The sequence below is a fragment of the Petromyzon marinus genome, chromosome 9 (genome assembly GCF_048934315.1).
Source record: "Petromyzon marinus isolate PM22_M1 ecotype Great Lakes invasive population chromosome 9, UKy_Petmar_22M1.pri1.0, whole genome shotgun sequence".
Lineage (NCBI taxonomy): Eukaryota > Metazoa > Chordata > Hyperoartia > Petromyzontiformes > Petromyzontidae > Petromyzon > Petromyzon marinus.
The window spans coordinates 3764931-3781601 of record NC_133675.1 but is presented as its reverse complement, the minus strand read 5'-3'; the positions used below and the strand labels follow the sequence as shown (position 1 = coordinate 3781601).

General features: G+C 48.3%; 1 protein-coding gene across 1 annotated transcript; it reads right to left on the bottom strand.

Annotated features, from left to right (window-relative positions):
- Nucleotides 1-2: 2 nt before the first annotated feature.
- LOC116940684 (palmitoyltransferase ZDHHC16-like) lies at nucleotides 3-15224 on the bottom strand. Its single transcript, XM_032950823.2, has 10 exons — nucleotides 14533-15224; nucleotides 11218-11499; nucleotides 10281-10475; nucleotides 8607-8695; nucleotides 8030-8058; nucleotides 7121-7254; nucleotides 6169-6284; nucleotides 5016-5139; nucleotides 3727-3797; nucleotides 3-2573 (listed from the first exon to the last, which is right to left on the bottom strand). The coding sequence occupies exons 2-10, from the start codon at nucleotides 11434-11436 to the stop codon at nucleotides 2453-2455; spliced, it is 1098 nt and encodes a 365-aa protein (XP_032806714.2). The 5' UTR covers nucleotides 11437-11499; nucleotides 14533-15224; the 3' UTR covers nucleotides 3-2452.
- Between the last annotated feature and the right edge of the window lie 1447 nt (nucleotides 15225-16671).

Below are 16671 nucleotides of genomic sequence, written 5' to 3'. Positions count from 1 at the left end.
TGTGGCTTCTTGACATGTTTTTAATGAACAGATAATGCAAAGTCTGATGCTCATTTTTTCAAAAGGGATGTATAAAATATTTCACTGAAATGGGGCATTTGACCAACATTTTGTGGGCATCTCAAAATGTTCTATTCGCCTGAGCAGACGCCTTAACTAGGGCTGCCGCGATTTCATTTTTGCAAGATACGATAATCGAGGTCAGTTTTCCCTTCCGCCGTGGTTGCAATTCGCGTTTTTATGCGTTAATGGACTTCCAGGAGGAACGATGACTAATCCGTTCAACTGCATTTTTCACTCGACACAAGCTGCCACAAATCTTCCAATCGGCGTCACTCCGCGGCCTAAAGCTCAACTGGCGGTGTTACGCAGGAAACGATCGACGAATCAAATGGACTACGGAAGCGATGTCGTATAGCCAGCATGCAATGAAACTCCGGAAAAGGTTTGACAAGGCATGATGTAAATGCGTAACAGCTATGTTTTAGAACTTTAATTATTGATATCTTTAATTTATTGCAATTTCGTAAATGTTCTCGTAAAAGTAGTTATTAAACATAAGACGAGCGGCGACAATCGCGATATTTTGCAAGACGGATCTGGTTATCGCAGCTCTTATTATATGACGTGGCGTACCATCTCCACATCGCGGCACCTCCTGCTCAATGCCAAATATTTGAAACAAGTTAAGGATAAAGGGGGGAGGGGGGGGGGTGCCAGTGTGTGGTGTGTTAGGTGTGCATCTTGTGTTCTTTTGTGATGTGTGTATTTACGTGTGCAGTATTTCAAAATATCGCTGTGCATTTGAGTGTTTTGTGTATCGGTGTGTGGTGCTTGCTAACAGCACATGCCCCAAATGTCTGTTAAGGCTATATGGGGGATCTGTCTTTTTTGCTGTTTGGGGGCGGTGGCGCAGTGGTTAGTATACTGCACTTCAAAGTCGGCGACCCGAGTTCGATGCCGGCTCATGAACAATAAGTGAATATCTGAACCGGTCCTGGGCCTCCACTAGGTCGACTCAGCCTCAAGTGGGTACCTGATGCGGTGTCTAAACATCGCCACTCGGGAGACAAAGGAAGCCACCCACCCTCTAGTGTGCCGTGCCGGCCTTCATAGATGCTCGCTAACAGCACTTGCCCCAAGTCTATTAAGACTATATGGGGATCTGTCTTGTCGTGTTTTGTGAATGCGTGTATGCCACTGCATACGTTTGATGGATGTGATGTGGATATATTGCATACGTATTTGCGTGTGTCTGTCCTTTTTTAGTTTAAATATTTCACCTGGAAAATCTTTTAGATGGAACATCTCATATGTAATGGTGTCCTGGGTTGTCAACCCACACGCAACACGTCAGGACATGTTAACTTGTACATCTCACTATGCGTGTGTGTGATACTATTTACATGTTTTGTGTGTATATTTACCTTTGTGAGGTGTGGTGTTTTGCAAACGTGAATGTTTGCATTGGTGTATAGGTGCGTGTGTGTGTGTACGCACATTGTCAGTGCATCGCACTTTTGGATGCGGTTTTGGGGCCGTCTGGAACGCTCTTCCTTCTGATTAGGAAGCCACTGGAGCTATGCACTTTGAAATCTAGATTGAAAACTAATTTCTTTAGAACTGCTTTCTGTGTTTAGTTTTTAGCCCATCCCACGCACCTCCGATTAGCATGGTTGGCTCCTTACGGTGCGAAAGAAGTTCAACATACACCCATACATGTGTGTTTTCGCCTTTGTGTTCATGTTTACTATCATTTGGTTCACCCATCTAGCAGCCGGCCTAAATATTGAGAGACAAAATAAATCCTGATCATCCGTAATAATTGGTTCTTAATCCCACAGCATTCAGACGAGAATGTGTTGGCAGTACGTGCCCATTGGTCCATTAACCCCCTGGCACAAAGCACCAATGTTGTTGTAGACAACCATGAAAGCTGTTATTGCTCATTCTTGATCTGTAAATAACGCCCGTTCATATAGGTCAGATATGCAGAACGCGCACGCGCCACACAGATAACCTGGTGTCGGGTCGTGCAGTAAACGTCATAATTTACAATAAAGACTTGCAGCACTGTCGGACTGCACAAGCCGCTTCACATCATAGGAAGTCGCTGGGCGTTTTTGAGACGGCAAGTTTTCGGGTTCAAGAGGAAACCCTCTCTCTTTGCTTTGCCCAATGGGACAAACAAACAAAAATAAATCGGACATCACCATCAACGCAACGGGCTGTGCTTTACATAAAAATAAAAACATACAAATACAAGATTAACCCGTAACACGTTTGATTCCCTGCAGCAACCGTCAGTAGAATGTAACAGTTCAAAATACGTCTTCGTCCCCACCCTCCTCTTCGTGAAAACATTCAACGATGGCGGGTCGATTGCCGGGCGTTCGCTGCCCCACCACGGCAGTGCCAGGAGAGCCGTGGGCGACGGTGGACGTCGCGCCGTTCACACCGTGACGGAGGGGCCGTGGCGGTGCGCCGCGACCCAGTCATCAGGCGGGAGCCACACGAGGCCGTTGCCCTGGGGCGCGTGGCCGGAGGGCAGCAGCACGCGCGTCAGCCAGTGCCTGGGGCAGGGAACGGCGGTGGGGGGAGAGGTGGCAGAGGTCGCGCGCGTGAAGACATGCGGTGGCGTGAGACGAAGTGGCGTACATGTCGTGCACAAGTAAGCTGGTCTCCATTGCACCGATCGCAATTGAATGTTTGGTTCCGAATGCGAGGGACAATGGTGTTGAGAGTTTTGTTTACGTATGCGGTGTATTGTGCTGTGACCAAGGTCTCCCTTGAAGAAGAGCCTTTTGGTTTCACGACGATGATACGCAGGGTGAGTTGGGGCAGCGGTGGAACATTGGATGTAGCACTGTGTTATGAATCTGGAGACCTGAGTTTGATTCCTGACGAATGCTAACAATCAGTGGAGAGTGATATCTAAATAAGTCCTAGAACAGCCACCTTCACCAACCTGCATTGACCAGGGTGGTGAAGTATGGCCAACATAACACGGGGAGCCCTTCAGGACACCAATTGATTAACAACAGGGCCTGCAAATGATTCCCGTTATGACTCCTCACGGCGAGGAGTTCTACACACAGGTCACACAAGACGCGAGTGTCACGTCTCAAAGAAATGACGCGTAAGATAAGTATGACAACAACACGAGCGCCCACACGACAATCCGCGTACAGGAGAGCCACCCCCACCTGCGACGAGAGTACAAATATGCCATTCAAACACACTACTGTACTCGGATATGGGGCGCCATGGTGTCGAGATATTAACTACCTCGCCTGGTATGCAGGAGGTTGTGGGTTCGATCCCAACCCTGACGCCTTCTGTATTTTTGGAGTTTCATGTCTCTCTCCCCGTGGCCGCATGGATTTATTTTCTCCGGGTCCTCCGGTTTTCCCTCCACATTTAGAAACGTGCATTTAAGAGTATTTGGCTGCTATAAATGTCCACGTGATAAGCAACTTCAATGAGCTATCAGTTGTGGCCAAACGTCTGAAAAAGAGCCATGTGGCTCAGTGGGCCTTGCCTGGTAAAATAAAAAGTTTAGTTTAGCTTGTAATATTCACACCCTATGACAGGGGTATATAAAATATTAGAATGAGATTCAAAATATGACATTCGTACCAACTAAAGTACCTACCCGCGTTCAACACCTGCACAATTTACGGACGGACTGAGGCGAATGGGACGCACTGTTCTGCCCGGACGTACCTTCTGTGTTTGACGCCGAAAAACTGCTTCCAGTTGCTCAGAGATCCGAAATGGTAGGGGTTTTTAAAAACCTGCGGGAACACACGTGCGATCATCGACGGGAGGTGAGCCGTCTTAAGTACCGAAGCGTCCGCCACTAAGGAGCACGTCAAAGTTTGCAAATCTCTAATAAATGTTGCACATATATCCACAGGATAAAGCGTGAAGCAGCGTATTGTTTCTGCTGTGCTGGAATTTCTTCCAAGATAACTTTGGTGGAACAGTATAATTTATACAACGGTGCCCCAGGTCAACAAATGTAAAGGTTCAAGGCCCATAGTAGCTGTTGATCTTTTAGCAAAGTGGCAGAGTCCAAATGCGATTGCAGAAATATTAACATTAGGGTTGAACAATATAAAGTCACGTAGATATGTGACTTTACCGAAAGACCCAATAATATCATTTTTTAAATGAATTTTTCACTCATCTCGTGGCCAGAGCAAATCCAACTGAACCAAAGCAGAAAATAAACACCGGTACAGTACACACATACCCACACGTACACTGGTACACACCTACTGGAACTCGCACAAACAATATATAACGACAATAGCCACCGTGACAACACGGCGCTTGTGCCAGGCTAGGTGCACTTTTCTTGTAAAAAGATTTCAGTTTTATTGCCAGAAAAAAGGGGGGGGAAACGTATTATTACATTTTGGTACTGGCAAAAGAGGCATCATGATGTAAATGCTTACCCCGAGCCCTCATTACTCCGATAGTGTGTTGTCTTTGAGTTGCGCGCCTTTTGGCGTCATCTGGTCGAACACCGTATGAGACTAGGCTCTAAGGAAAGCTGTCTCTGGTGTGGACCAATCAATTTCAAGGACAATGCATACATTATCAGAGTGTGTTTTTTGTTTGCATTCTGACGGCAGGTATTGTGGTTAATGTAAACATGATTCCTTGTAAAAAGGTTTCAGTTTTGTTGCCAGAAAAAAATGGGAAAAAACCTATTATTATGCTCCGTATAGCCTTAACAGACTGTTGAGGCAAGTGCTGTTAGCGAGCACCAATGAAGGCCGACACGGCAGCACCACACCCGGCTGCCTTTGTCTCCCCAGTGGCGATGTTTACACACCGCACCAGGCTCAGTCGACCTACTGGAGGCCCAGGACTGGTTCGGAAAATCGTCACTGGTGCTGGCCGTGAGTGGGAATCGAACTCGGGTCGCTGGGTTTCATATGCATGTGCTCACTCGCGCATGTGTACATACAGTCGTACTGGTGGCTCATTTCTGTGACTCGCACCTTCCCTTTCTTGTGTAGGCGCGCGCGCTCCTTGCGGTTGATGTGGCGCTCGACGCTCGTCTCCCCGCGCGAGATGAGCGCCGCGTGCCACAGCGTGAGCGCCCCCAGCACCACCGACACCGTGCTGCCCCCACGCAATGCACAGCAGCGGACACAACACCCGCAGCGATTCGCAAAAACGACAAGGATTGCTATCGACGCAGCGGCGGCAAAAGCAGTTAGCGCGCTGCGCTACGGACCCCACGACGCGAGATCGAGTCACAGGCACGGCCGACTACAAAACCTATCCCAAGCCTCCCCTAGGTGGCGAGATATTAACTACATCGCCCGGTATACAGGAGGTCGTGGGTTCGATCCCGAATGATGCCTCTATATTTTGAGTTTGCATGTCTCTCTCCCCGCGGTCGAGTGGATTCTTCTCAGGGTCCTCCAGTTTTTCCCCTCCACATTTAGAATCAACATGCATTTTGAGTATTTGGCTGCTATAAGTTTCTACGCGATAAGCCACTTTGTGATGTCCCAGGTTGCTTCTGAAAAAAAGAGCTGTATAGCTCAGTGGAACTTACCTGGTAAAATTTAAAGTTTCGTTTTTAGTTTTAGGTTAATTCAGCCTGAAATTAGTACCTGCTGCGGTGCGCGTGAACATCCGCACTGGGGAGACAAAGGGTGGCCGGGTGCGGTGGTGGTCACACCACCGCATCTCGTGTGCCATACTTGCCCCTATAGGTGCTCATTTAACCCTTTGTCGTTCCGAGACTGCTGCAAGCCGCAGGGTGCGAGTCCCGTTCACCTCGGAATCTCGGAACGCGCAAGCGGCTCGGCGTTAATTTTATTTGGAGGCATAGCGGCGTTGTTTTTCAAGGCACTGTACTCACCGCAGAGAACTGTAGCGACACGACCGAACTCCACAATAGCTGGCGCCAAACTGCACCACGGCATGGCCTTGTGGAAGCCTCGGTACCGATAAAGTAATTTTATTTCGGTTTTTGTTTTTATTCTGGTTTTGTTTTGCTGATGTTGCATGTACGTCATCGGAATGGAATCGGAAGAAAAACTGGTGATGTTCACGTCATCGGAATGGGAAAGGGGTCAACAGAACTCGCCCCAACCATACCATTACGGGCCACACAAGGGACGTGTGTGAGTGGGCCACCTGGTGAGGACCCACACGAAGACGATGCTGTTGTGAACGTGGTCCTCACGCTTCTCGGGCTCAGCCGTGGTGGACGCCGGGGAGAGAAGCTTGAGGGGCGAGTGGCTCGGAGCGACCTGCCGGAAAAATCGGGGGATGGGGAATCAAGCAGGCGTCCCACGTCGTGTACACGTGCACACGTACAGCCGCTGACTGACACGTAGGGTGAGAAGTTGTTCGATCTGACTTAAATGTATGCATGTTGAACTTCTTTCGCACCGTACGTAGCCAACCGTGCTAATCGGAGGTGCGGGGAAGGACAACAAACTAAACACAAAAAGCAGTTCTAAAGAAATCGGTTTTCACTCACGCCGGTCAGTGCGGGAAAGTGAAGCCGAATGGCGGAACATATCAGACGCAGAAATGGAAGGTGCAACAATGGGTTTTTGCTGCACTGTCCCCAGCTGACAACAATTTTCCTGCAGCAGCTCACGACACCTGTTCTATGCACGGTGGTTGCTCATCCAAGCGCTAGCCAGGCTCATCCACGCTCAGCCTAAGACCTGAAAATGAGGTAGAGGACATATTGCAAGCGATTTGGTAACAGGCGACTTCAGCACCCGGAGAAATGAACACACAAAAGCGAATACCATTCAAAGGTAAGCGTCATTGCCCGGTGGATGTTGGGAGTTTCACAAATCTGTGTTCCAGAATCTGAATCTCTTTATCCTGGAGGAATCCGATGGGCCATGAAGCTCTTTAACACAAATGTCCAGTAGGGGCGGGTCAGAAGCGCTAGAAGAGATCCAGCTACCCTCGGTTCGAAAGTGCGTCATCACAGGCGCGTAACACAACGCACCAAATTTCCGCATATTGTTGTTGGTGGCTATTGTTGTTGCTGCTGTGGGAGTTGGTGCGTAATGGCAGTGGTGGGGGGGAGGGGGGCGGAAGGGGGAGCCGCCGAGCGACCCACCTGCGAGGGCGCGTGTGTGCGGAAGTACGTGCGGCTGAGCGTGATGCTTGTGAAGGCACAGCCCATGGACATGTAGAGGCAGAAGGAGAAGAAGTAGCGGTGGTTGTAGTTTCCGACGCAGTTGTTGAGCCAGGCTGGCAGACAGGGCCGTTAAGGAGACCTCCGAGAAAGTGACAGCCCACCTCTTTTCTCATTTAAAGAAACTTACAATAGCGTTTTTGTTTCCAAATATTTAATCCCGATTGTGCTATCAGTGTCGTGTCATCTCTCGCAGAGCAGCGCGACCCTTCGTGTCTGAGAACAACCCATGGAAGTGGATATCACAGAGCTGCCTCTGAGATCCATTCAAGTGTCCTCTGGTCCACACATTAGTGTAGGGCAGCACTTCTCACTCGCTTTAAATATGACGTTTAGGTTTGGCACATGCCAGTAAAACTGATATTTAATATTTCGAATATGGAATGCATCCATATGAAAATGCATAACCAAATGTATTGTGATGTTTTAATTTGTACAATCATGGGTGGCTGGGCTAAGACTGTCAACTCACTAGACTTGGGGAATGGTTTTAATCACAGGCGGCTGCCTGGATTCGAACCCACGTGCTCAGCGTTGCCAGTCCAGCGGCCTGACCTCTGAGCCACCTGGCCACCTGCCCCTCCCCATCTCCTGTAATGGACACGTTTTTTTTGTTACATACGCTTCAAAATCTCATTACCCTTTAATGAGAGTGTTAGCATCACAAGCAACATCTCAATCGAGGAATCTGCAATTGTTCTGAAATATGATGCAAGGAACAATTGTGAGGGTTGGTTGTTATTTTTCACTTGCGGTGTAATTGATGGATGATTACAGATTAAAATATATCCAAATGGATCCAGAGCCCCCAGTGCGAACACGTCAGGATACGGCAGTGATGATCCATCTTCAGAATGCACCTGTAATCGAGAGGAAACGATCAAATGAACACGCTGGCGTTTGTCTAAACACAAGACAAAAAGGAAAATGGGTCGTATGTAAAATATCGGAGGGCCAAATCGGACTTCCGATATTTTACAAAACGGACTTTGAAATACAAAGACGCGTCACGTTAAAATGCACATCAGTCACCTCAATTTGTCAGTGGTGCAGAAGCACAAATAACAATGACACTGCCTAAAAAGAGCAAATATTTAATAGGCGATGTTTGAGGCAATGGCCCTTATTCACAGGACATGGAGAGGCCAGCCAGTGACACAAGTGACTTGCCAGATTAGCGCAGCTAGGATATTTGCAGTGAGTAATATTTATTCAGGCTGTTCTAACCGTGGGCCATATGAAATGAAGGCACAGTCCACATATGGCCTGCGGGTCGCAGGATCCCCACCACTGGTGCAGGACAACGCCAACGGCAGGAAGTTCACGCACTCCTGCCCAGCCCGCAGCTCGATAAAGCTCCCCCCCTCACCTCCCGTCCCCACCCCGCCCTCACCCCTGGCCACCGCACCTGTTGCAGATGCTGCAGTGGTGCGTACGCGGAGGCTTGGGAGCGATGCACCGCTTGCAGATGGACACGGCCGGCAAGTCCACTTGGCCCTGCGAGCCGGCACAATGAGCGAGCGACGTCAACCTCACGCCTCGCCGTGCACGCCGCAGAGAACTGCCCCCCCCCTTAGGCCGCAGCAGTTTCATGGATTTGGGGGCCAGGCTGACGAGATGTTAACTACCTCGGCTGGTATGCAGGAGGTCGTGGGCTCAATCCCAATCCTGATCCCTGTAGATTTTAGAGTTTGCGTGTTCTCCCCGTGGTTGCGTGGATTTTTCTCCGGGTCCTCCGGTTTTCCTTCCACATTTAGAAACGCGCGTTTAGAGCATTTGGCTGCTATAAATTTCCACTCGATAAGCCACTTCCTTGAGCTATCATTTGTGACCAGGCCGTTTCTGAAAAAGAGCTATATAGGTCAGTGGGTCCTATCTGGTTAAATCCAAAAAATAGTTTTATAGTAGTTTAGCACACTGGGGAATCTGAGCATTACCAGGTTGCCACGTTTGTTTGTTTATTAAGTTTTGGAGTCAGTTGGCCAGGATTGTGCAAAACATAGCCCACTTTTCACCCAGGCAACAAGGCAGCACAGGCTAAGTGTTTCTGACATAACATTAAGATGAGCAATAACACAATTAAGAATCACAGTTAAGAGACAAACAACATTGATACTATATATAAAAAAAGAAACGATTGCGGAGTGCCAGTTATTAGGTTAATGGCGATGGCTATGGTTATTCAGTGCTATTATCAGGTAAAAGAGAACAGGTTATGGCTGTGTATGTTGATTATTTAGTGTTGGTAAAGGTGCATCCGCTCCCAAACCTCCGCGTACAGGAGCGGTTCAGATGTCACTCGGCACCGGTGTTAGCCGTGGCCAAGAGTCAAACTCAGGTCGCTGGGTTCATATCGCACCGTGCCACTGTATCATCCATCACTACTTTACATGCAAATTTAATCGCTTGTGAAGGACTCTTTGCTGGAATGGAACAAATTTTACGAAAAGGAAATGTGTCCAATTGGTCGTTCACCAAGGCAATGGAGTGCTGGAATCAGCTCAGGTGCAGGTCGTGGTTCGATGATATTATTACATCACAGCATCGTGAGAGATAGTGGCGGCTTAGGGAGGGCTTGTATCTATGCTGAACTTCTTTCCCAACATGTAGCCAACCATGTGAATCAGAGGTGTGGGGGAAGGACAACTAAGCACAAAAAGATATTCTAAAGAAATTAAATCTTGATTTGAAGCTTTCGTCACTGCAGGAATCCATACTCTTTGGTTCTTTCGGTAAAGTCACGTAGGTAGAAAAAATAATAGATCTCCCACTGATTCCTCATCATGATCGCCTTTCACTACTACAAGGGTCTCACAACATCGCCCAGGTACCTGCCGCCGGTAAGCCCATAACAACATATAATAGATCTATTATTTTTCTATCTACGTGACTTTACCGAAAGAACCAAAGACTAAAGAAATTCGTTTTCAATCTAGATTTAAAAGGCTTCATCCAGCAGTGGATTGGCCATGGCTGATGATGATCTCCATAGAGCAAGCGCTGTTAGCAAGCATGTATGAAGGCCGGCCGGCACGGCACACAAGGGGGTTTTGGTGATGTTGTTTGCTCGTTATGGACTTACCGGCGGCGGGTACCCGGGCGATGTTGTGAGACCCTTGTAGTAGTGAAAGACGATCATGATGAGGAACCAGTTGGAGACAAGGATGAGAGCGGCGCTCACCGCTGGGCCATACTCGGCCAGGATGGCGGGCAACACGCACACGTAGCCCACGACCACCACGCACGATGTGAGCCCTACCACCAGCGCTACAAAGACCTACACACAGGCAAGAACAAAGATCCCACCGGATAGCCTTTAACTGACTATAGGGGGAAGTGTTGTTAGTGAGCACTGATACACACAAACGTACCGTACTCACATACAAAAACAACAGCCCATTAACAGTGTCGGCTACATCACCAGGGTGCCTGTGCCAGGCTAGGTGCACTCTTAGGCCACGTGCAGGTGTTGAAGGCTCGCTGACAGGTCACAGGACATATCTACACAAACAATGACGTAGCACACAACCACCAAAAACGCCTATAAACGTTAAGATCCCCTGTGTAAAGCCTTTAAGAGATCGTTGCAGAAAAGTGCTGTTAGCGAGCACCAGTTAAGGTCAGCATGGTGTATGAGAGGGTGGTGTAGCCAGTCCCATGCCCAGCTGTTGATGTTAACACACTGCACCAGGTAATTACTTATGGCTAAATCAACTGGGGAAGGCCAAAGACAGGTTTTATATTTCGGTACCACTCGGCACTGTTATGCATGGTAGTCACCCATTAAAATACTATTCCAAGTTCAACTCCGCTGAGCTTCCGAGGTCTGATGAAATCGGATGCATTCCGGCTGATATAGATCGTAGGTGACTCTGCATTATTATCACGATAATAATTCCAATCAATGGATGGAATGGATCACCGAACATTCCTGGGGGCGACAGTTATGACGACGCGTCCAACCATGCCCTCGTCTCCCCCGCAACCTAGACACGCGAGCTCGCCCCACACGTACGGACCAGGCCAAACCATCGCGTCAGGCGGTCGACGAGCCAGAACAGTGGCTCGAACAGTGCGTCCACCATCGTGTCGTAGCTGGAGAACGAGTTGTACACAAGGCTCTTCAATGCCAGGCACGTGTACGCCCACGTCTTCCCGAGGCCGCGACCTCGGCTTCTGCCGCAGCTGCCCGCACACAAGCGGCCCAGTCCGCGGGCCGCCTGTGCCACGGCGCGCATCCCGACGGAGTAGCCACCGGGTCCAGGTCCAGGTCCAGCCTGGCGTGGTTGCCAGGTACAGTCCTGTGGAGCAGCAACAGAGTAGTGGTAGGTTCACCTGGGCACGCGGATAAAGAGAGGAGCTTTACTCTGAGCTGATGCTCTTGCACTTTGCTCCTAACACTACTGCTGCTTCTGCTGTTAATGCTGAATGCTGCTCTATCTGTTAATGCTGAATGCTGCTCTATCTTGTTAATGCTGCTACTATTACTACTGTAGTGCCGTTACTGTTAATAAAGTTGCTGCTGTTGCTATTACTGTGCTTGTAGTTATTGCTGCTGCTGATACTGCTGCTGCCGCCGCCGTTACAGAAGCTTGCTTTTATTATCTGATATTGCTGCTATCGTGCCTCTGTTAATGCGGCCACTGCTTGTGCTGCAATGGATGCTATTGCTGCTGCTGCTTTTTGTGGCGCTACCGCTGTTACTCTTGCTGCGCCGTACACAACTAAAATAAGGCAAAAAAAACACCTGTCAGCATCACGTGAGCGTACGTCGCGTATACAGACTTACAAAGTAAAAATTTACCCGGTGAGAAATCCGCAACTTGTCCTTAAAGAGGCGACTGGTCAAAGAACAACCACAAATCTGTCTCGTGTAAACAGTTGACAGCGGGTGCCTCAACTGTGCAAAGCTCAACTGCTGTGAGTGACGCACAGCCACATGTCTAAAGTAGAGACGCTGCATTGTGGGGGACAACGTGGACAGATTAATTATGAATGATGAGCATGGCCTGATAACCATCCACACGTGTGGTGGTGCCTAAGACGGAGACTCCACCATCCACCCCACGCTGTCATTCTTGCCATCAATAAGGTTGCAGATGAAGAAAACAAGAATGTGCTCGTCAATTGCTCCCAAAAGTGCACGCCTCTCTTCAAGCCGATGACTGTGAATCCATCGCAAAAGATTTGGTGATGGAGCGGGGCACGAGCAGGTGGGTCGGATCATTCATTAATCCGTGCATTTATCTGGACCGCACAGGCACCCCAGCGGATGGGATTAAGCACGCAAAGGAATATGATTCAAGTGTCCAAGGGCTGCATATGGACTTTGTTTTTCATTATCTACGTGAAATGTAGTTGTCATGTGCAATTTGAGACAAATTACACGGTTGTTTTTTTATGTGCAAAAACACACTTCCATTAAAGACTCATTGGGGTTTGTCTTTGTGAATTCAAGCTTCCAAAATCCGTTCAGGTTTAGCATCTTATCGAGATTCGCACGACAGAAAAATGTAATGCGAATCATGCCCATGTGCATTTCACTTGTCACACTTTGCTGCCTCATGACATGTACTGCACTTGGTCAAGCCGCTGCTGGATAAGGGACTCCCTTGCACATTTGGGTTATTCAAGATGTTTTTTTACGATACTTTACACATCTGGTGAGTGCAGGTTGAAGGCAGGTAGCATAGATTTGGGAGTATACACAGTACAACAATGGATGAGGCTGCACTGCCTTATTTTATTTTATCCAAATAAAGTTATCAGAAAAACGACTTGGAATAAAAACAACGCCACAGAGGGAATCTGACATCTGGATAGGTCTCTAGTATTCTATTATTTTATTTCTTTCGACGTGACTTTACCGAAAGAACCATTGAGTAATTCCTGCAGTCACAAAAGCTTTTACTCTAGTTTGGATCGGTCTCTTTGGACGAGTCCTCTATCTGCACCTCCCGTTCAAATGAGCGGATGGGATTAAGGGCGATTATAAACCGTGCATCGTCCCGTGTCTCTTAAAAACCGAACAGGCGATGGGATTAAGGCGACCCAACAGTTCACGCCGGTGGGTTCCACACCTCGACGCGCTAGTGTCGCTAACAGGCCCTATTGGAAGCCGTTTTGCGTCTAATAGCGGGGCAAGCTCTATCCTAGACTCAGCGTAGTCTCCTCGCTCGCATATTTAATAGTTCAATCCAGCCACGCGATTTGGCGTAATACTCCATTGGCTCAGAATAATTATTTCACTTATCCTTACTACCATGTGCGGTGCTACGTTATTGGGCAGCAGTGGGCAGTGAAGTAAAAACACATCCATATTCTTGGTTCTTTCGGTAAATATGAATCCCTGCATTCACGAAAGCTTTAAATCAAAATAAAAACACATCGTTCTGCTGTGCTGCCACTGCAACAACGTTAACGCCCCCCCCCCCATTCACCAACCCACGCGAACACCGGCGGTAGTGAATTCTGGTCAAATAACCACGACGGCCGGCACGGCGTGATGAGGCCCTCCCCAACATCCACCAGTGGCTTGACAAAACTCTGTGCCTGCACACTGAAGGCCCCCGCGACCCATACAGGCAGACACAGGGGTAAAGAGACCCCCACTTTCACACGAACACTGGTGAGGCAGCAAGTAAAAAAAAAGACATCAGTTCCGCGTGAGCAATTACGACTGGGTCTGTGTGCGCCCGATAAACGACAATGGAATCAACGTTCTAGGCGTTGAATCCTGAAACCCATAACCTTGAAACGTTCAATTTCTGGAACTCACTTCAATGGAATCAAAACTAGACTGGAGCTCGTGTTCTATTGAACCTCCTTTGAAAGTTGGGTCCACTGAACCGTAAACACGTGCCGTTAAAGCAGACTACCCCGGATTATCAACAACCTGTAACCTAAGGCCATTAGACTACTGGCACCGCAGATTCATGGCAAGATAAGCAGTGTCCCGGTACAGTCTAGCAGTACTCTCCCTAGCCCACTAGAATCCTAAACCTTAAACCTCTAATCCTTTAACCCCTAAAACATAACCGCAACTCGTAACCTCTTACCCCATACGTGTAACTGAAGAGGCTAGCCCCATTAATATTTCATCGTCAGAAACCCAATTCATGTCTGTGATTGATCTTAAATCTGGTCTGTGATGGTATTTTTAAACAAAAAATTCTCCGGAGCAGTAGCCATGTCCTACTTTGCGCCCTCTGACCTGGACCATAGAACTCGAACTCCCCTCCTGGTGAAATTGAACCCTTGCGCTATAATAATTCAAGCCGTTGTCTGGAGGCATAGAAGAAACCAGCCGGAACTTGCAAACCCCTGCGACCCACCCTGGTCCGTTCCAGCAGCAGCAGCGGCGGCTTCAGCAGGGCGAACGCAAAACTCCTCCTCCAGGCGGCTGAAGCGGCAGGGGTTGCGGGATCAGGGAGGGATCGGGTTTTGTTGTCGGGGATTTTTGCTTCAGTGCTCGGCGTCCCGGCTGGGTCCCGGGACCACAACCAGAACCAGGATTTGAACCAGCAACAGAACTCGAGACCAAAAAAAAATCAGGTCTCTCCGGATTCCTGCAACTTGGGTCTCGGGAGCTTGACACCAGGAACCAGAGCGTGGGACCGTAGCCTGTGAACAGGATCTGGGAATAGGAACCTGACCTAGACGCTAGTCCCGAGACCGCCAACTAGGTAGGACACGGGGACCCAGATCCCGGTTGCATCCGGTCTGGGCCCTGATCCACAGGAGCCCCTTTACAGCGGGCATGAGCGGCCGGCGCTTATGGCGACACAAAAATGAACAAAATCCCAGGCCGGTGAGGTTACTGCTGCTGTAGGCGCGGGCCACAACAATGCTTGTCGGTGCGCGAAGGCGCTTCTCTGATTTGTAATCAATGAGAATTGGAGCAGCAAACAGCAGCAGCAGCACCAGAGCGGTCAGCAGCACCAAAGCGGTCAGCAGCACCAAGCGGTAGCAGCACCACGACCCTCCCACCAACACCGCACCTCGTGAACTGCACGAGGAGGGGGGGGGGTGCCCTGTCAGGGAAGAGGGGGCGTGGCTTCGGAATTCCTACACCAGATGCGCGCCCACGCCGGCACCATGGCCGCCTCCGATTGGTCCACTCGATTCAAGAGGGTGGTGGGAGGGGGGGTGCGACCAATGAGCGCGCGCGCAAGCAGGGCGGGGGGAGGGGGGGTTGCGCTGTCTATGCGGTCTATGAAATAAAAAAAGTGGAGAGCGGTCAATTTTCCGGTTGGGACGTTTTGAAACCGGAAGTGGCTCGTGCGCGCCCCCCTCCCCCGTGCGTGTTCCGCGGCCACGTGACCCCACCCCCACAACGCACTCCCCTCCCCCCCCCGCGTGAACGATTTAAATATTCAACGATTTAACCATGCCATTAGTTATAATCGATGTTGTCGTTTTGTACCTGTACAGCCAGAGTCAGGGAGTCGGCAACAAAAATAACAAGAGCCAGCTATTTATTTATTTTTTCTCAAAATTATCTTATCCCAAAAAAATCCCTTAATATTTTAAGAGCCGCAATGCAATGTGATGGTGAATACGAAACGGTGGTTCCTTAATTAATAACGTCACGAAGCGGTCCTTGAAAGTAGCCGCAGGTTGCCGATCCTCCTGGCCTCAGTCTTTACCGACTGCCTCGTCCGTTTCGAGCATTAGCCTAAAAGGGAGACGTTGAGTAAACGCTGAATTAATCGACAATGATAGGTTCTCACACGATTGCATGCATTAATTGCGAACACGTGAATTGAACTGGATCTAAGAATATCATCATAGGGGCCGTCCATAAATGACGTCACGCACCTAGGGGGGGTCAATGTGACGTCACATCAAAATGCGCAACTTTAAATATTAATTAAATGGAATTTCTATAACAACACTAATTTTGATCAATTTTCATCATTAACTATTTGATTATTTAAAATTACTAAGGTCACCTTTTATTTATTCCATGAAGGAGCATTTTGCTTCTCCATGGGAGAATGGAGAAGCATACATTTTGTAAAAAAATTGTAATGATTGTTATTAAACATTTTGATTTTAATGATTCTACCAGGGCTTTTCATTCTGTGAAATGAATGTGATTGTTATAATTGTACTCTCCATTTTGCTTCGTTCTACTCCAAAGTTAAGTATTTTTTTAGTTATAATTACTTTTAATATTACATAATTATAAGAGAATTTCAATATAATATTCTGAACATCTGCAGTTTTAGTTAGACGCTGAATATTTTCAAGTGAATTTTCTGCAAAATTTCAGCTTTCCAACGCCTCCGTTTTAATAAATGTTTTCTCCTACAACATCAGAGTGCAGCGCCATATTAAATACGCACTACAATGACAACAATAGTTTAAAGAGATTTGAAGCATGTTTTATTTTCAAAATGGAAATATGTGGGGTTTTTTTTGTTGGGGGGGGGGGGCAGAGCTGTGACGTCATATTTGAAGGCGGTCTG

Excerpts from the sequence above, each read along its gene's own strand:
- LOC116940684 (XM_032950823.2), bottom strand. The coding sequence starts at position 11,436 with ATGCGCGCCGTGGCACAGGCGGCCCGCGGACTGGGCCGCTTGTGTGCG. Across the intron at positions 7,255-8,029 it reads GAAGATGGATCATCACTGCC|CCTGGCTCAACAACTGCGTC; the intron begins GTATCCTGACGT and ends CCTGTCTGCCAG. Across the intron at positions 3,798-5,015 it reads GCCTACACAAGAAAGGGAAG|GTTTTTAAAAACCCCTACCA; the intron begins GTGCGAGTCACA and ends GTGTTCCCGCAG.